The sequence below is a fragment of the Hyperolius riggenbachi genome, chromosome 8, assembly GCF_040937935.1.
Source record: "Hyperolius riggenbachi isolate aHypRig1 chromosome 8, aHypRig1.pri, whole genome shotgun sequence".
Taxonomy (NCBI): domain Eukaryota; kingdom Metazoa; phylum Chordata; class Amphibia; order Anura; family Hyperoliidae; genus Hyperolius; species Hyperolius riggenbachi.
In genome coordinates, this window is record NC_090653.1 from 36,871,939 (window position 1) to 36,892,757 (window position 20,819).

Consider the following 20,819-nt stretch of genomic DNA (forward strand, 5'->3'; position numbering starts at 1 on the left):
CAGTTGGTCACTGGGTGACTGGGATTAATATTCAGAAAAGTGGGTGGAGCCTACAAAAGTGAATCAAACTTCACCTGTTGCTTTTCAAGGGGAATATTTAATTGGTACCATTCTTGAACTGTTAATGTGCCTGTGCGGCCTCAAACCTGGTACAGTTGGTTATTTGTCTGACTGGGGTTCAAATTCAGAAAAGGGGGTGGAGCCACTCACACCCAATCAGATTTGTTTCATTTCAATGCAGATTATTGATACCAAAGACCGCAAAGCTCACAAACTTGGTCAGTGAGTAATTGTGTGTTAGGGTTAGAAAAAGTAGGCGGAGCCAACACCAGCCAAATACATACCCGGGCAACGCCGGGCAATCAGCTAGTTTTTTTTTATAAAATTGGGTTAAGACCTTCATATAATTTGGCTTAATCTCAGTAGTGCTGGCATGTCTAGCTTGAAAATAAAGCCATCTTGGGAGAACACTTGAACCATGGGCAGCACGGTGGCGTAGTGGTTAGCGCTCTTGCCTTGCAATGCTGGGTCCCCGGTTCGACTCCCAGCCAGGTCAACATCTGCAAGGAGTTTGTATGTTCTCTCCGTGTCTGCGTCGGTTTTCTCCTGGCACTCCGGTTTCCTCCCACATTCCAAAAACATACAGATAAGATAATTGGCTTCCCGTAAATTGGTCCTAGACTATGATACATACACTACATGATATACAGTGGAGGGAATAATTATTTGACCCCTCACTGATTTTGTAAGTTTGTCCAATGACAAAGAAATGAAAAGTCTCAGAACAGTATCATTTCAATGGTAGGTAGGGATGCTCGAAAAATTCTGCGATTCCGGCCGGAATCTCTCTCTCTCTCTCTCTCTCTCTCTCTCTCTCTCATCATCCGGTAGGGAATTGCAGATTATATACCATAGCTAGGATTTGAACCCAGGACACAGTGTGTAGTAGGTATCTGCCTTACCCTCTAGACCATGACCCACACTACATGCTAAAGCTGGCCTAGCATAAACCATACTACCATTATGATCAATTCGATAGAAAAAGTAGCATGATTAAGGATTTGTACTTTTTGAAAAGCATGCTTATATACCATAGCTGGGATTTGAACCCAGGACACAGTGTGTAGTAGGTATCTGTCTTACCCTCTAGACCATGAACCACACTACATGGTGGTAGGTATCTGTCTTACCCACTAGACCATCAACCACACTCAGGGCCAGGCTGAGGCAGAGGCTGGAGAGGCTGCAGCCTCAGGGCGCAGTGTAGGAGGGGGTGCACAATTCATTCAGCTGTCATTCCCAATTGTGTTTGAAGCAGAAAGAAATAAGAAAAGGTGATACATGGCAGCGACTGCAAGCCAGATAAGTAGAGATTAAGATGTTGGGGGGGTTGGGTGCCCTGGGGCACCTCTTAGTGTAATAGCAATCAGTGTGTGACGGCTGGGGTGGGAGGGATAGGGGGGCACAGTTTGCTGTCTCAGCCTTGGGTGCTGAAGGACCTTGTCCCACCTCTGACCACACTACATGCTAAAGCTGGCCTAGCATGTACCATACTACCATTATGATCAAATCAATAGAAACTTTTTCTATTGAATTGATGCTACTGTGTAGCATGTAGTGTGGTTGATGGTCTAGGGGGTAAGACAGATACCTACTACCATGTAGTGTGGTTCATGGTCTAGGGGGTAAGACAGATACCTACTACACACTGGGTCCTGGGTTCAAATCCCAGCTATGGTATATAAGCATGCTTTTCAAAAAGTACGAATCCTTAATCCGTATACCGCGGAATTCCGCAGAACTGGTCCGGAATACCGCCAGAATGAAAAGGAAGCGGAATTTCGGATGGGCGGTATGTGGAATTACCGCGGAACGGGAAATTGCAATTCCGAGCATGCCTGATGGTAGGTTTATTTTAACAGTGGCAGATAGCACATCAAAAGGAAATTCGAAAAAAATAACCTTAAATAAAAGATAGCAACTGATTTGCATTTCATTGAGTGAAATAAGTTTTTGAACCCTCTAACAATAAAAGACTTAATACTTAGTGGAAAAACCCTTGTTTGCAAGCAAAGAGGTCAAACGTTTCTTGTAATTGATGACCAAGTTTGCACACATTTTAGGAGGAATGTTGGTCCACTCCTCTTTGCAGATCATCTCTAAATCCCTAAGGTTTCGAGGCTGTCTCTGTGCAACTCTGAGCTTGAGCTCCCTCCATAGGTTTTCTATTGGATTAAGGTCCGGAGACTGACTAGGCCACTCCATGACATTAATGTGCTTCTTCTTGAGCCACTCCTTTGTTGCCTTTGCTGTATGTTTTGGGTCATTGTCATGCTGGAACACCCATCCCCACGACCCATTTTCAGTTTCCTGGCAGAGGGAAGGAGGTTGTCGTTCAGTATTTCACGATACATGGCTCCGTCCATTTTCCCGTTAATGCGATTAAGTTGTCCTGTGCCCTTAGCAGAAAAACACCCCCAAAGCAAAATGTTTCCACCCCCATGCTTGACGGTGGGGACGGTGTTTTGGGGGTCATAGGCAGCATTTTTCTTCCTCCAAACACAGCGAGTTGAGTTAATGCCAAAGAGCTCTATTTTGGTCTCATCAGACCACAGCACCTTCTCCCAGTCACTCACAGAATCATTCAAGTGTTCATTGGCAAACTTCAGACGGGCCTGCACATGTGCCTTCTTGAGCAGGGGGACCTTGCGAGCCCTGCAGGATTTTAATCCATTGCGGTGTAATGTGTTTCCAATGGTTTTCTTGGTGACTGTGGTCCCTGCTAATTTGAGGTCATTCACTAACTCCTCCCGTGTAGTTCTAGGATGCTTTTTCACCTTTCTCAGAACCATTGACACCCCATGAGGTGAGATCTTGCATGGAGCCCCAGAGCGAGGTCGATTGATGGTCATTTTGTGCTCCTTCCATTTTCGAACAATCGCACCAACAGTTGTCACCTTCTCTCCCAGCTTCTTGCTAATGGTTTTGTAGCCCATTCCAGCCTTGTGCAGGTCTACAATTTTGTCTCTGACATCCTTGGACAGCTCTTTGGTCTTTCCCATGTTGGAGAGTTTGGAGTCTGCTTGATTGATTGATCCTGTGGACAGGTGTATTTTATACAGGTGACTAGTTAAGACAGGTGTCCTTAATGAGGGTGACTAATTGAGTAGAAGTGTCTAACCACTCTGTGGGAGCCAGAACTCTTAATGGTTGGTAGGGGTTCAAAAACTTATTTCACTCAATGAAATGCAAATCAGTTGCTATCTTTTATTTAAGGTTATTTTTTCGATTTTCCTTTTGATGTGCTATCTGCCACTGTTAAAATAAACCTACCATTGAAATTATACTGTTCTGAGACTTTTCATTTCTTTGTCATTGGACAAACTTACAAAATCAGTGAGGGGTCAAATAATTATTTCCTCCACTGTAGATATATGACTATGGTAGGAACTAGATTGTGAGCCCCTCCGCGGGACAGTTAGTAACAAGACAATAAACTCTGTACAGCGCTGTGTAATATGTCGGCACTATATAAATACTTGAATCCTACCTAATAATATCCCTGTGTTGCTGCGTCCAGCAGTTTTGCTATGTCCCTGATATTTCGTTACTGCGCATGTGCGCAGTAACGTACTGCTGGAGGGACCAGGGAGCGAGGTGGGCAGGCGCGCGCATGCGCAGTGACTGGCGGCGGCAGTAAAAAAAGACCTAGAGCCCGTTTTTAAATGGGCTTGGGTCTACTAGTAAATAAATAAATGTGGATGCTTGATGTCTGTCATGTCTTTCATTACCCTGAGCTTGCACAGTGATTGCTCATTGTGGGTCCAGTCTCATATGATATTTCTGAACATGTCTGATCTACTTCCAATCAAGAAAGGGATCAATTTTGTGCAGTACTGGTCTCAAAATTGATCCCTTTCTCAATCAGAAGCAGATTAGACATGCTGGAAATTATCGCACAATGGAAAAATTCACGTTCATCTGACATGAAAATTGGCATTTTACTTCTCCTGTGACAGCACTAATCCCTCTCCCTGAATGTTGTCTCCACAGACAGTCACTCTTTGCGGTATTATACTACAGCAGTCTCAGCTCCAGGATCCGGGCTGCCTGTGTTCTCCATGGTGGGATATGTGGATGATCGGGAGATATCAAACTATAACAGTCACACCCGCCGGTGTCTTCCCAAGACTGAGTGGATGAAGAAACTGGATCTGGAATACTGGGAGAGACAAACACAAATAGCTCAAAACAATGAGGCTGTTCACAAGAACAGTGCGCAAACTGTGATGAAGCGATTCAACCAGACTGGAGGTGAGACAAGTCTTAAGATGACCATTAACGATACAAATCTTTTGACGATCAGTTCTATGAGCCAATCATAATATAGATTGTAAACGTTCGTTTGGGCCCACTAACAAAAGTAAATGTGCTATCCAATTTGATCAGATTAATGTAATCCAGGCAAATTTCCAGGCACCCTTTTCTAATCCCCACTACTTAAATATATTTTCACTGCTGGAGAACGGGATATTATTGTCTATCAACCTGAACTCTTGCACAGGACAGAAGGAAAGCATAGAGAAATGCACCCTGTGTGTATTTTGAGAGTTTAGTTTAGTCTAATTCCCCCTCATTTGTGTCTAAACTCAAATTGTAATGTGACATGACTGCCTATGGCAGAGATGGCAGGTAAGCCCATTTGAAAGCACAGGGTGTAAACAATATGTCTGCTTCCCTGAATCAGGAAGTAGAAACAGTGCAGATTTAGTTTAGGATTTGTATGAGCTGTAACAAATACCGTATATACTAACTCAAGTATAAGCCGACAAGAGTATAAGCCGACCCTCAACTTTTAACCCCCCACAAATTGGAAAAAGTTATTGACCTGTGTATAAGCCGAGGGTTGAAAATGAAATGGTACAGGTGTCATTTCAAGGGGGATTTTAGCGATGGCCATGTGTGTTTCCTGTAATAGTGAACAGAAGTCCTGGAGCAGTGTGATGAAGAACCCCAGGATTATAGCTGTGACTTTGTCATTCATGAAAAGGTTATAGCTGTGACCCATGTCTTCCTCTGAAACATCTAATATGTCCTGCCTAATGCTATGTGAAATGTATAGGACTCCGTAGAATAAACTGGACTAACAATCATAAACAAATGAACTCACATGGATTTAAAACAACAGGGATATTCTTGTAACTGCAGACTTCTACAAAAATGAACGCAATGTTGCAGACCTTAGGCACAGAATAATGAGCAATTTCAAAAAAGGACAAGAGCAAAAGCAATAGGAATTCAAGGGCATGCAAAGTTGTAATTTACTACAATGCTGCTTGAACAAAGTAAGAAGTTTTATGAAAATACTCATTTTATGTTTCAATAATTTTTATTAATTTTGGTAGTAACAGAAACAAGATCAACAGCCATAGTATTGTAACAAATCGTACAATGCTGTATCAACATAGAGACAGTATAAAAACAATGCATATTGTATTCAAACTTAACGTGAGTCTGTAAACCTTGGAGGTTTAAAAGCCATGTGAAAGATAATTGTCCTAGGCCAGAAGGGTGAAAATTATATAATGACATCTCTATAGGAAGGTAGTACAGTGCTAAAGGCTCAGCCTGGTGGGAGCTTAGTGGCACAGTTAGGGGAGACAGACACTGCCCATTCACACAAACAAACATGGTTGGGCAGGACTAGCAGCCCGTATACTCACCTGAATACTTATGGGATCCTGTTTCCAGCGAAACCGGATCTTCATCACTAACCAAATTACATGCTACAGGCTATCCTCACAGTGCCAGTGGACTGGAAATACACACTCTGGAGAGGACAATCAGCATGGAAATTTTGGCTGCAGATGGTTGTCATCTTACCCCAAGTGTATCCCCCTCATAGCCATGCGGTAACGGCTGTCACACAAAAGTAACAATCTTCTCCAGAGTGTATCCCCTTCATAGGCAGAGCGGAGGTGTGCAGTAACAGCTGTCCCCTCCACCCTGTGATGCATGTGGGCTGTGTGGATCATCAGCCAGCCAGAGTGGGGCGGCATGCAGAGCTGACGTTTCCCCCAACCCCCCTCAGCTCACCAACCCACGCTGCCAGGAATCCTCCTGATTAGTCCGTGTCACTGTAATACTGTGGTCGGGGGGTAGGCCTGAGCATATGTATAGCGGTGATTGTTTCTCTCTCACTGCTGCTTTGGTTCTGTCTGCTGTCAGTCCAGTCGCATTGTACTGATGCCATCTAGCGCTAGCCATTTCATACTGTGCATGCATGAAATGAAATAATATGCAAATATCCGGAATGGCGCCAGCAATTCATTTACACATTTTTCATACTGATCAGACACTTTCTGTTCAATGACCGCATCACGCCGATAGGCGTGAACGTGGCGGCAGCCCCAGGACCGCCTAATGCCAATTGGCGTCAAGTCCTGGGGCGGAGTTTTGCAGGAGATCGCGCGCGCATCTCTGCTTGAATGATGGAACTCTGCTCCATCATCAGTCTCCCATCGATCCACCGTCTAATAACAGTGTACAGCGCTGCGATCTAAGGCAGCGATGTACTGGGGACAACCATGTGACACGGCTGTCCCCTCTGGAGTCACAGAGAGCGATCGGCTTTCATAGGCTGATATCTATGAAAGCCGATCGCTGTGATTGGCGGTGGGGGGAGGGAAATAAAAATAAAAGAAAGGGTACATTTATTTAAAAAAAAATAATGAACTATTTGTAAATAAATAAACAAACATCCCAAGAGGGATCAGAGCCCACCAACAGAAAGCTCTGTTGGTGGGCAGAAAAGGGGGTGGGGATCACTTGTATGCTAGGTTGTACGGCCCTGCAGCGAGGCCTTAAAGCTGCAGTGGCCTAATTGGTAAAAAATAGCCCGGACACTAGTGGGGTGTAAGCCTACGGTCCTCAAGTGGTTAAAATCAAACAAATATGGAATGCATTTTTTATAACCTACGAGCACACACTTAGGTACTCCGTGCAGAGAGTCGGAATCAGATAGAAGGTTAGGTGAAACACAGCCTTTAGATCGTGTTTCGGTGTACATATGGTAACATCGCCGTAAGCTGGGTGTAGGCTCACCCTGCTGCCGCTCAAATCCCTGGCATTGTTAAATACTATTCCTCCCTCTGAGTTGCAGCAACTCGGAGGTAGATGCAATTGGGGTTGCCGGATCCCCGAATTACTCTTGCGCAGGGTGTGCAGCATAACACTAGTGCTATGAAGGTGTCAGCTTCAGTGCATATCTTTGCTGTTTAGGTCATTTTAAATATCTGGTTATGACTTTCAGGTTGTTTAATGCTCCTGCCACCTTCCAACATGTTATCAATGGTATCTTCTGAAACTTCATTGAGGATTTTATGGTGGTTATATTTTGGTAACATACTTGCCTTCTCCGCATCTCTAGGAGAGCATTAGAAGCATGTCAAGAAGAGTTCTGTCCCATTTATGGACACATGGATTCTGGATTGTATGCCAAGCCGAAGAAATGCAAATTTGATTGGGAGAATATTCAGTTCCTGGGACTAAAGTTTTCTCCACAGAAATTCTCTGCCATTTTGAAATGGGCAGTTCCCCTTGACAGAAGAGCAGTACAACAATAAATTGGCTTTGCTGACTTTTATAGAAAACCGCGCATGCGCAGACCTGTCACCCCGGCCGCCGTGATGACGAACAGTGTAAGGATCCAGGAACAACCGGCCCGGGTGTCACCCGTAACGGGGGCCAGCGGAGGCGCACGGAGAAGAGCCAGGAGGACGCCGGGCAGGGCCGGCGCTACCATTAAGGCAAAGTAGGCAGCTGCCCCAGGGCCCCAGAGCTTGTAGGAGCCCCCAGTGGCTACAAGAGGAAAAAAACATTTTTCAAATCGGCCTTATAGTTTTTGAGAAAATCGATTTTAAAGTTTCAAAGGAAAAAAAACACATTTAAAAACCTGCCGACTTTAATGGTTAATAGCAAATCCACCTTAAATGCTAGAAACCCTAAATTTGCAGGATATGTTAAGGAGATCATTAGGAATAAGAGGAAAAAACAATTTTTCAAAAAGACTTTATAGTTTTTGAGAAAATCGATTTTAAAGTTTAGAAGGAAAAAAGTATAGTTTTAAATGCGGTAAATGTAACTTTTAGTAGCAAACCTAACGGTAGTGTAATTTTACATGCATCAAACGAAAGTGCAATAAATTTCCTGACGGGGTTTCCAGGGGGTCTATACGCAGCCACAGCGCTTTGGCCAGGGATCGCTATACAGCCGCAATATGGCTGTATGAAGATCCCTGGCATTTTTTCCTATTTTCCCAATTTTTTTTTATGTTTAGAGTGTGGGAATTTTTAAATTATGTGGGGTCCCTTCTCCTGAAACTTTTTAACCCCTTGTCCCCCATGCAGGCTGGGATAGCCAGAATGTGGAGCTCTGACCGATTGGGACTTCACACCCTGTTATACCAGCTGCAAAAAAGGTCCCCTAATGCCAATTTTTGTTCCGGGGTATATGTTGGGGGGGGGGGGGCAGTTTTTTTTTGCCCTGGGGCCCCATTGTTGCTTAAACCGGCCCTGACGCCGGGATAGGGACATAATTGTGATAGGGACATAATTTTAACGGTGTAATAACCGGGAGATATGGGCAAATACAATACGTTAGTTTTAATTATGGAGGCATGTATTATTTTAAAACTATAATGGCCGAAAACTGAGAAATAATGAATTGTTTCCGTTTTTTTCTTATTCTTCCTGTTAAAATGCATTTAAAGTAAAGTGGCTCTTAAATGTACTCCTTCCCCCCCCCCCCCCCAAAGAAAGCCTAATTGGTGGCGGAAAAAACAAGATATAGATCAGTTCATTGTGATAAGTAGTGATAAAGTTATAGGCTTATGAATGGGAGGTGAACATTGCTCAGATGCATAAAGTGAAAACGACTGAATGCGAAGTGGTTAAGGACTGAAGTGATAAGATAACTGTCTCACTGTGAAAACGTATCTCTACACCTTAATAAGGCAAGATCGATGTGTGGAGGTATGTTTTCTCTTGCCTTATTATCTCCAGCATGATCTTAGTGAATTGAGGCCAATGTATTGAAAAAAAATCTAGAATTCATCAACCATTCCATTGGACACCTGAAACACAGTCCTCTTTTTTAAAATCTGAAAGCCATCAAGGTAATCCGCTCTCAGTATTATGATCCCAAACAGTGCAGCTCATCCAGATTCCGGATATCCGGGTAACCTGGATATCCGACCATTTTTCAGCTATCCGATTCGAATTCAGATACCGGATCTCCACAGAAATCCGTATAGCTATCTGCGGATAGTTTGCTGGCAATGCGGATATCCGCGGATATATGTGGATATCCACAGAAATCCGACTATTGAGATACTGTATGACGTCCAGGACGTCATTGAGCCAATCAGAGGGCTCCCAGCAGAAGCCCTAGCAACCAATCACAGAGGGGAACACTGGCCAGCTCCACCTGACCTCATTGAGCCCATCAGAGGGCTCCCAGCCTAAGCCCTGGCACCCAATCACAGAAAGGAACCCTGGCCAGCCCCCTTGTATAATAAGGAGGGCTGCCATGATGAGAAATCTCATCCAAGCTTGTAAATGCTCACTGAGAGACATGCTCCAGTGCTGCTGGCCTAGCAAGTGCTGTATACAGTGATAAACCTAAAGCTGTTCAGTGAATAACCCCTTCACTATCACTACACTATTGTTGTAATGTTTATTAGCTTGATTTCATTGTGTGACAGTCAGAGTGTGTGCTGTGCTGCAAGGCTGCTGCAGCTGCTATGTGTCTGTGTGTGTGCTGTGCACAGACCAGGCCAGCTGTTGCCTGCTGGCCAGCTATTAGCCTTAGCTAGCTACAGTATAGGTTAGGTTAGGGATTAGGGAATAGGATTACTGTGTTATTGTGTAGTTAGTACTGTAGTACTGCAGTCAGTGCTAGTAGTTGTTAGAGTAGTAGTACTTCTGTGTTAGCTTACTACAGAACTGCTGTGCTGCTGAGCAGTGCCAGTGTGACAGTTAGTTAGTTAGTCACTCGGCACGTGGCACTTGGCACATGGCCCTTGGCACTTTGAACATGGCACTTTGCACATGGCACGTGGCACTTGACACGTGGCACTTTGCACGTGGCAGGTGGCACTTGAAACCAATCCAGATTTTGAAAAGTGGTATCCGAGCAGGCAGCAGTGGTCCCAAAGCCATCCTCCATCCAATAGCCTTTTTCTCCAGGAAACAGCATACCTGATAAACATTTTGACGTGGCTGATAGGGAGCGCCCTGATATTAAAGTAGATCCAGAGGAATGGTGCTATTTACTCCAAGGAGCTCAGTAACCCATCCTTATTTTCACAGATCACAAGAACCTTGAGTGCCTTTTCACAGCCAAGATATTAAACAGTTCACCACTAAGGGGTTTTTCCTCTTATGGAGTAGAGCAATTTTCACATTTCAGCGCTCCTTCCTTTCATTCACCAATAACTTTATCACTACTTATCATAACAAAATGATCTATTATCTTGTTTTTTTGCCACCAATTAGGCTTTACATTTTGCAAAGACTTATTTTATTCTTAACGCATTTTATTGGGAATACTAAGAAGAAAATGGAAAAAAATCATTATTTCTCAGTTTTCAGCCATTATAGTTTAAAAATAATACATGCTACTGTACTTAAAATCCATGTATTTTACTTGCCCATTTTTACCAGTTATTACACCATTTAAATTATGCCCCTATCACAATGTATGGCGACAACATTTTTTTTCGAAATAATGGTGTATTTTTTCAGTTTCGCATCTGTCACTAATTACAAGCCCTTTTTTTGCACAACTAACAATAATATACATGCATATTAAAAAAAAGTTGAGTCCCTAAAGAAACTATTTAGATATTTTTTTTTTAAATGTCACTTTTTGTTTTATTTTGGTAACTATGGGAGGAGTGGTCACTTTAGTTTTTTTATAAAAGTGTTTTATTTTGGTAACTATGGGAGGGGAGGTAAGGGGTTAATTAATGGGGTATTTTATGTATTTTTCATTAATGGAATGCATGTAGGTGTAATTTTACTAGTTGGCCACTAGATTCCCCCCACTTTTTTTCCTAGTGTGTACTGTTTACTGTATACACATGTTACAGGAAGTAACATGTGTTTGATTTCCTTTTCACGTTTGTCATTGACCACTGGCATCTCATTGATCATTGATCACAGGCACTTAGATCATCATTCACTGGTTAGAAAGGGACAGCGATGTGAAAGCACATGGGAGCATGCGCAAGAACGTGCACAACGGCAATGTGGCAAGGTACGTATATCTACTTCCCTGGAATGGGAAAAGTCTTACCGAGGGGCATAGATATACTGTCAGGAATTCAATAACTGGTTAAAACCTTGATAGACTAGGCAGGCTGTATCATTTTCAATATTCATTTCACTCTCTGCCCTGGCAGTAATAATTCCAAAACAGAGGTATTTTCTCGCATGTTCCATGAAGAGACTGTACCCGATGAAGCTCCTGACACCATCTTTTCAGCTCAACATTTTCTATTGATGCAACCACTTATAAAACAGATCAGACAAACCACCTCCTCCCAAGATGCTCATCCAAAGCTGCTGAACAAACAGGTTATCATCTTCCACCAAGATAACATTTTTGTTCCATCTGATATCTGCTCCTAGTTGTTACAGACCTGGCATGACAAAAGGTTGGCCATTTTGGAGTGACAAATAACCTGGAATTACTCCAGAGAACCTTGCAGTGGCCTGAGATCATCAAAATGCCACTTTTTTCCTTTAAAAGGCATACCATCGGCAGCCATAACAGCAGAGATCTTCCTTAAAATAGTTATTAAGAATCCATAGAGTTCCTATTGATATTGTTAAAGATCGGGAAGCCAAGATTACTTCCAGATGTTGGCAAGAGCTCTGTCATAATGGGCATTCAAATTAGACCCTTGAGAAATTTCTGAGGAGCTTTAGGTTGACATCTCAGAATGACTGGTTATCTCTCCTATCTACAGAGTGTTCCTATAAAAATTCAGTTCACTCTGCTACCAACCAGGCCTCATTTTTCACAAACTTTGCCTTTAACACCTGTTTTTTGTTTGCCTTTTGTGCCTAACATCAGATCAGAATCCTCAGTACAAAAGGTCCAGAAAAGAATTACTTTTTTCAGTTATAAAGGTGCAAGAGATATTGGAACAATCACAGATCAGGGAGAAAACATTTGCTAACAGACATTGGCCTCAATTCACTAAGCTTATCTCCTGTCTTTAATAATGTTTCTAGAGTTATCACCATGGTGATGAGGCATGTAGTATTCCGGAAACATTTTACCTCAGGCAAACCTAAAGCGAACTCTTCTGTCTTTAAAATACCTCCAGAATTCTTAAGTTAAAGACAGGCTGTTAATTAACTGCATGGGAAAATAACTACCGAGGAGGTAACTTAAGGAATGAAGAGATAAGATAACTCTCCCACTGTGTGGAGGTAAGTTTTCTCTTGCCTTATTATCTCCAGCATGATCTTAGTGAATTGAGGCCATTGTGAAGCAGTCCAGACCTTGTACCAGGTGATTTGGCTTGGCTCTGCACTTTCTCTTCATTGTCCCTCCAAGAGAAAGAGATGAACTTTTTTGCCTATAAGTTATCTTTACCTAGCTCCCTACATGGTTATCCTGTCTTCCATATCTCTTGTCTAAAGAAAGCTGTTACCCGTAACTTTACAGGTAGAACCTCATGTCCTCTATTGCCTGTTCATATTGATAGTTTTGAGGAATACAAGATAGAGAAGAATTTGGATAGTAAAAAGAGAGGACAGTCAATACAGTATTTAATTAAATGGATGGGTTTTGGTATTGAAGAGAATTCTAGGGAGTTGGCTGAAAATATTCACGCCCGCAGGTTAGTTAGGTCCTTCCATTGCAGGTATCCTCACAAATCAGCTCTAGATGGCACCCCAACGCTGCCCATGGGAGTGGGGGGGGGGGGACAATGTCAGTCTTACCATTCATGAATCCAGCAGAGGCCATGTCTGCACACAGATTTATTTCCTTGTTAAAGTTAGTAACACCTTACGGCATTACAATTTAAATGCACACACTTCTGAAGATGGGTGCAAATCATCTGTCCTGAATGATAAAGACTTCCTGGTCAGAAAACAGTGAGTATGTTGTTTTTGTTTTTCTTTTTTTGTTAACCACTTCAGCCTCCAGTCGTTTTTTCACCTAAGCATCAGAGCAATTTTCACCTCCCATTCATTCACCAATAACTTTATCACTAATTATCACAATTTATTGATCTATATCTTGGTTTTTTTCGGCCACCAACTAGGCTTTCATTGGGTGGTACATTTTGATTAGGATTAATCTTTTCTAAAAAAAAAAAAAAAAAAAAACAGGAATATTAACAGAAAAATAGAAAAAAAAATCATTATTTTTCAGTTTTTGGCCATTATAGTTTTAAAATAATACATGCTACCATATAACCTATGTATTTTATTTGCCCATTTGTCCTGGTTGTTACACCATTTAAATTATGTCCCTAACACAATGTATGGCAGCAATATTTTATTTGGAATAAAGGTGCATTTTTTTATTTTTGTGTCCATCAATATTTACAAGCTTATAATTTAAAAATTAGTTGTATACCCTCTTCACATGCATATTTAAAAAGTTCAGAGTCACCCTTAGGTAACTATTTATGTTTTGTTTTGTTTTTTTAAATTGTAATATTTTTAGTTTAAAAAAATTATTTTGGTATTTTTTGGGTGTGGGAGGTAAACAAAAATGTAAATGTAAAATGTCAATGTAATTTATTGTGTCTTTTTGTGATAAAAATGTATGTGCATGTAGTTTTATTATTTGGCCACAAAATTTTTCAGATTTTTTTCAGAAAGACCACGGCTTCTGATGAGAAGCTGTCAATTTTTCTACTGGGGACTTAGATCAATGAATGGGAACTAGATCAATGAATGGGAACTATGTTCCCATTCATTGATCTCCGCGGAAACAGGGGGTGGCACAACAGCACGCGTGTGTGTGCGGTAGCGCGGAGCACTGCAGCAGCAGCCGCCTTTTGGATGTGAAAGTCACGTCCAAAAGGCTAAAATGGTTAAAAGACCTTGAAGCTTTTGAGAAAATCCATTTTAAAATGTAAACGGAAAAACACATTTAAAAATATATTTACATTTGTCACCTCCTCCAAGCTCCGGGGTCCAGTCACTAGGGGTCCAGGTCCTATCTGTCACATCATCCAGGCTCCAGACTACGGCTGCTAGCTAGAGGTCCAGGTCCCTCCTGTTTTCTCCAACCGGTAGAAGTCAACAGTTTCCACTGTTGAGCTTGACATACATAGCAAATCTGGTGACAATAGAATATACAGGGGCTTTACAATGACCAAAAATGCTCTTTAAATTTTAAAATTTATTTTCTCAGAAAGTATAAGGTCTTTTTGTAAGTTTTTTTTTTTTTACATGTTCCTTTGGTTAGCCTTGATATACATACTAAATTTGGTGACTTTTTAAGATATTCCACAGTTTTATTTTATGTTTAAATCTAATTTTTAAGTTTTAGCTGTTTTATTGTTTTTGCTCAATGACACATTCATTGAAGTATGGCAGTGCTGATATCTATGATCTATTGACCCTTTTTATCTCTTTCCTGCTCTCAGAAGACATTTTTTTTGCTAGGAAAGTGTTTTATAGTTGGAATTTCTTATCAGTGAGGGTCACACTGTAGTCACTTACTGTCTGAGTCAGGACTGAGTCAGCCACTTACATACCTGATATTTAACTCTTTCATGCAGAGAAAGGAAAAAAAGGAACGCAGCATAGTTATTTGTGTGCTCGGCATTGTACATACCCTTGTCTATCTCATCATGTCTCATGCCACTTCGGGTATCCTTTAAAGTGGACCCAAATTAAAAATACAAGATTTCAGAAATAAAATCTATTTTCTAAATTATAATAATAAATAGCAGCCTTTTTTCAGCTGCATGATGACAAATATAAAATATTTTACATTTATTGGTGGAACCCCTCCCTTCCTTTCATATTGCCGGGACAGAATCCGGCAGACTGGTGGAGTAGATGGTGTCCGGGAAAGGAGGAATTGCTCATGGCTGCCCCCAGTATAACCCTAGTTATGAAAGGAGAAGGGTGAAAGGCAGTCACTGAAATGATCATAGGTTTGAAGGAATGTTTATTTATCTTTGTATGTGTCAGAGTGGTGCAACTAGATATTTTTAATAAAAAAAAAAGGTTTGGTTTGGGTCCACTTTAAGCAATTAGGAGCCCTGCATGGTGACCTTCCGTGGGACTCCTGGCAGGTGTTGATTCTTGTAGGTGGAATATGGAAGATGAAGCATGTGCTTAAAGAGACTCCGTAACAAAAATTGCATCCTGTTTTTTATCATCCTACAAGTTCCAAAAGCTATTCTAATGTGTTCTGGCTAACTGCAGCACTTTCTACTATGACAGTCTCTGTAATAAATCAATGTATCTTTCCCCTGTCAGACTTGTCGGCCTGTGTCTGGAAGGCTGCCAAGTTCTTCAGTGTTGTGGTTCTGCTATGAACTCACCCTTCCAGGCCCCTCTCTGCACACTGCCTGTGTGTTATTTAGATTAGAGCAGCTTCTCTCTTATCTCTTATCTTTTACTAGCTGGATAAATCGTCCTCTGAGCTGGCTGGGCTTTCACATACTGAGGAATTACAAACAAGGGCAAAGCTGTTTGCAGGAAGAAAAGAGCAGCCTGAAACTTCAGTGCATGGGGGAAAGAAACACACCAATGATCTCTTGAGATTCAAAAGGAATGCTGTATACAGCCTGCTTGTGTATGGATGTATTTTCTATGTGTGGACATACTGTACATCAACCTACTTCCTGTTTTGGTGGCCATTTTGTTTGTTTACAAACAAACTTTTTAAAACTGTTTTTAACCACTTTTAATGCGGCGAGGAGCAGCGAAATTGTGACAGAGGGTAATAGGAGATGTCCCCTAACGCACTGGTATGTTTTCTTTTGAGCGATTTTAACAATACAGATTCTCTTTAAAGTCCCTTCTTTTAAACAGCTGTCCTCACATGGAAGGGCTTTGGATCAGGTGGCATACTGCTCCTGCATGGAGGGAAAATGGAACAGCTGTGATTTATCAGAGCGGTATTTCAGTGATCGTCCACGGTACATGCAATATAATGATAAACGCATAAGCAGCTATTTTTTCCTATAACAAGGATACCAAAATGCATATGAATCACACACAACAACACTTGAGATGGTCAGAGAGATCAAACAATTCTAAATACAACCCTTTTGATGGTAAGCTCGCAAGGGCAGGGCTCTCACCCTTTTGTGTCTTGGAATGCTATTCATTTAATAGCTTGCACTCTGTTATACATTTTAGTCATCATGTTAAATCTGCTATTGTATTTAACACTAGTGGAAAATTAGAAAAAAAAAAAAGGAAGAAAAAGAATCATTATGTTTCAGGTTTCGGCCATTATAGTTTTAAATAATGCATGCTACCTTAATTAAAATCAACATAATTTATTTGCCCATTTTCTACTGTTTATTACAATAAATTATGTCCCTATCACAATGTCTTACGCCAATATTTTATTTCGAAATAAAGGTGCATTTTTCCAGTTTTGCGTCCATCAATATTTACAAGCCCATAATTTAAAAAATAACAGTAATATACCCTCTTGACATACATATTACATAGTTACATAGTTATTTTGGTTGAAAGAAGACATACGTCCATCGAGTTCAACCAGAGAACAAGTACAACACCAGCCTACTCCCTCACATATCCCTGTTGATCTAGAGGAAGGCAAAAAAACCCTTACAAGGCATGGTCCAATTAGCCCCAAAAGGGAAAAAAATTCCTTCCCGACTCCAGATGGCAATCAGATAAAATCCCTGGATCAACATCATTAGGCAATACCTAGTAATTGTAGCCATGGATGTCTTTCAACGCAAGGAAAGTGTGAGAAAGCGCGGAAAGGCAGCCGCTTGCTCTCAGAGCAGAGCGGCTGCTTCCGCGTTCGGCATGGCGGCGCAGCATGGAGTAGCCGCCGCATGCCGCATGAACTGCGCTGAAAGCGGAGAAGCCGCCGCGTGCAGTGCGACGGCTCCCGCAGCTGGCAGGGACAGCGCTGGTGTGGCTGGGACTCATAGTCCCTCTAGGTTTAGAGTGACGCGCGGCTGGTCAGCTGACTCTGGCTCCATTCCTTATTGGTCCAGCACTGAGGGAGGTGCTGGAGAGATGTCTGGGTATATATACTGCCGGCTGTTCAGTTGCTGGTTGTCTGGCGTTGCGAACACAACGTGGGAGCACTCAGACCTTTAGTCAGATCCTTAAGTGTGCCGGGACCAGCTGGAGCTGTAATCCTACACTTAGCTAGATTCTGTTGATAGCTTAAAGTACTAGTTTGATTGTGATTATCTGGTATGACCCTTTGCCTGCCTGACCAGGGGCGTAGCTACAATTCACTGGGCCCCATAGCAAATTTTGTGGTTGGGCCCCCCCCCCCCCATTTCTTCACCCCCCATAACCGACCCCATCCCCTTCTTCCTCAGTACTGCACATACTGAAGGAAGCAGAGATCACCACACGCTGCAGCTAGTTTACTGTCAGTACAGGCACAGAGTAACAGTTTATACTGTACATACTGGGGGTAGCAGAGATCAGCGGACACTGCAGCTAATATACTATCAGTACAGGCACAGAGTAACAGCTTACACTGTACATATTGGAGGTAGCCTGAGATCAGCGCATACTGCAGCTAGTTACATGCTGGAAGTAGCAGAGTTCAGCGCATATTGCAGCTACATTACTATCAGTGCAGGCACAGAGTAACAGCTCATACTGTACATACAGGAAGCAGCAAAGATCAGCGCACACTGCAGCTAGTATACTATCAGTACAGGCACAGAGTAATAGCTTATACTGTACATACTGGGGGTAGCAGAAGTCAGCGCACACTGCAGCTAGTATACTATCAGTACAGGCACATAGTAACAGCTTATACTGTACATACCGGAGGTAGCTGAGATCAGCAAACACTGCAGCAAGTATTTAAGTACAGGCATACAGTATCACCTTATACTGTACATACTGGAGGTAGCAGAAATAGCTAGATCTGTGCCCCCTTCTGACCCCCCCCCCTTTCCTCTGCAGTATAATAGCTAGCTGTGTCCCCTATTCCACCTCTCCCCCATACACACAGTACAGTAGATTTGTACCTTCCCCCACCCCCCAGTATAATAACAACACACACCTACCTACCTAGAAGTGTCCCAACCCCCCCTCCCTCCAGTGTAATAGCTCCTCCACCCCCTGCCAGAATGAATGAGCTGCAAAGTGGGGAGGACAGGCAGGCAGCACTCACCTCCTCCTCCTTTTTGCTCCAGGGGCTGCAGGTCCCTCTCTCTTCTTTGTAGTGTAACTACTCTGCACTTCCTGCTTCTGACATCGGGCACTAGAGCCCAAACGGAGGAGCAGGAAGTGCAGAGTAGTTGCACTACAGAGGAGACTGACGGACCTGCATCGCCTGGAACAAGGTGGAGGTGAGTGCCTGCCTGCAAGTGCCAATTACCACTGCTACTAGTGTGAGAGCTGCAGCTGTCCGCCTGTCAATGTAAAATCCGTCCTCAGGCTCACGGCCGGCCTTTGACCTGTGCGACCGGAGCGGCCGCTCAGGGCGCCGGCCTCCAAGGGGCGCATGTGCAGGGGTTTCTATACCCCTCACTCGCGGCTCCCTCCGATTTCCGGCACTCACTGTCAGCCCTGTTCAGCTGTGGGTGAATCGGCAGCTGTGATGACAGAGGGAGCCCAGTGGTGGCGCTGTGTATCTCAAATACAGGAATTGCTTTCCTGAATGAGCACTTCCTGTATTTGAAGTATACAGCGTCTTCCCTCATTCGACCATCAATGCTGCTGGACCACCCACCGCTGAACTACATGGCTGGCAGTCTGAGTGCCAGGGATGGAGGGAGCCACCACAGAGGGGAATTTGTTGCAGCCCACAGGTCTGTGTGACAGGAGCACATCGCCCAGCTCCCCCAGAGTGCCAGCAAACTGCAAGCAAGGGGGACAGCAGAGAGGCAGGTCAGTCACTCAGGGGGCTTTACATAGATCAAAATGCAGCTCTAATGGACCGGACTTTGTGCAGCACACACACACACACACACACACACACACACACACACACACACACACACACACACACACACTCACTCACTCACTCACTCACTCACTCACTCACTCACTCACTCACTCTCTCTCTCTGTCTCTCTTCCTAGAGTGACCAGACGTCCCGGATTGCCCGGGACGCGTCCCGGATTCGGGGTCCGCTGTCCCAGGCTTAATGAGGTCCCGGGAAACGTCCCGCTTTTAGCAGCGGGACGTCCCGGCCTCGGGACTCTGGCCACTCTCTCCTCAATGAACTGGCAGCGGCGTCTATAGACGTCGTGCCAGTTCATTGCCTGCAGCCCCGCCCCCTCCTCCTCTTCCGGTGTCTGTTTCCGACACCGGCAGGCGAGCAGGGCTACGGCAAGATGGCTGCCGAAGCTCTGTACTGGAGACCTATTTGTGTCTCCAGTGCAGGGCTTCGGGCGCCATCTTGCCGTAGCCCTGTCAGCGCGGGAGACAAGAGGAGGAGGAAGGTGGTCCCGGGAGCAGCGCGCCAGAGGCCGGAGACTTCTGCCAGGTGAGTAAATGCTTTCTTTTCCAGGTGAAATGTTTGCCCGCATTAGGTTTCTTGTCTGGTGAAATGTTTGCCTGCATTGTTTCTTTTCTGATAAAATGTTTGCCTGCATTGTTTCTTTTCTAGCGAAATGTTTGCCCGCATTGTTTCTTTTCTAGCGAAATGTTTGCCCGCATTGTTTCTTTTCTAGCGAAATGTTTGCCCGCATTGTTTCTTTTCTGGTGAAATGTTTGCCTGCATTGTTTCTTTTCTGGTGAAATGTTTGCCTGCATTGTTTCTTTTCTAGCGAAATGTTTGCCCGCATTGTTTCTTTTCTAGCGAAATGTTTGCCCGCATTGCGTTTCTTTTCTGGTGAAATGTTTGCCCGCATTGCGTTTCTTTTCTGGTGAAATGTTTGCCCGCATTGCGCTTCTTTTCTGGTGAAATGTTTGCCCGCAGTGCCTTTCTTTTCTGGTGAAATGTTTGCCCGCAGTGCGTTTCTTTTCTGGTGAAATGTTTGCCCGCATTGCGTTTCTTTTCTGGTGAAATGTTTGCCCGCATTGCGTTTCTTTTCTGGTAAAATATTTGCCCGTATTGCGTTTATTTTGTACCGACATGTTGCCCGCATTGCGTTTATTTTGTACTGACATGTTTGCCCGCATTGCGTTTATTTTGTACTGACATGTTTGCCCGCATTGCGTTTATTGTCTGGTGAAATGTTTGCCCGCATTGCGTTTATTTTGTACCGACATGTTGCCCGCATTGCGTTTATTTTGTACTGACATGTTTGCCCTCATTGCGTTTATTTTGTACTGACATGTTTGCCCGCATTGCGTTTCTTTTCTGGTGAAATGTTTGCCCGCATTGCGTTTATTTTGTACTGACATGTTTGCCCGCATTGCGGTTATTTTGTGCTGACATGTTGCCTATTGCGTTTATTTTCTGGTGTCCGGGGTAACTGTTACTGCATTTATTATTTAATGGTCATAGATGGCTATGTTTGCTGCTTTGTGGTTACGGTATACTATTAGCATCAAACAGTTTCTGCACAACCATGATGCAAAGTCTCATTTGTCCACCTCATGGCGTAAACACTGCTTTCTTATGCCTCGCTGTTA

The 20,819-nt window shown here is 43.3% G+C and overlaps 1 protein-coding gene across 2 annotated transcripts in view; it reads left to right on the forward strand.

Moving 5' to 3' along the window:
- The window catches only part of LOC137528724 (class I histocompatibility antigen, F10 alpha chain-like), a 77,985-nt gene that overhangs the window by 10,980 nt on the left and 46,186 nt on the right, over nt 1-20,819 (forward strand). For both annotated transcript variants that reach the window (XM_068250235.1, XM_068250236.1), the window contains exon 2: nt 4,054-4,314. In XM_068250235.1, the coding sequence (XP_068106336.1) occupies nt 4,054-4,314 (261 nt within the window). The remainder of the gene's footprint in view (nt 1-4,053; nt 4,315-20,819) is intronic.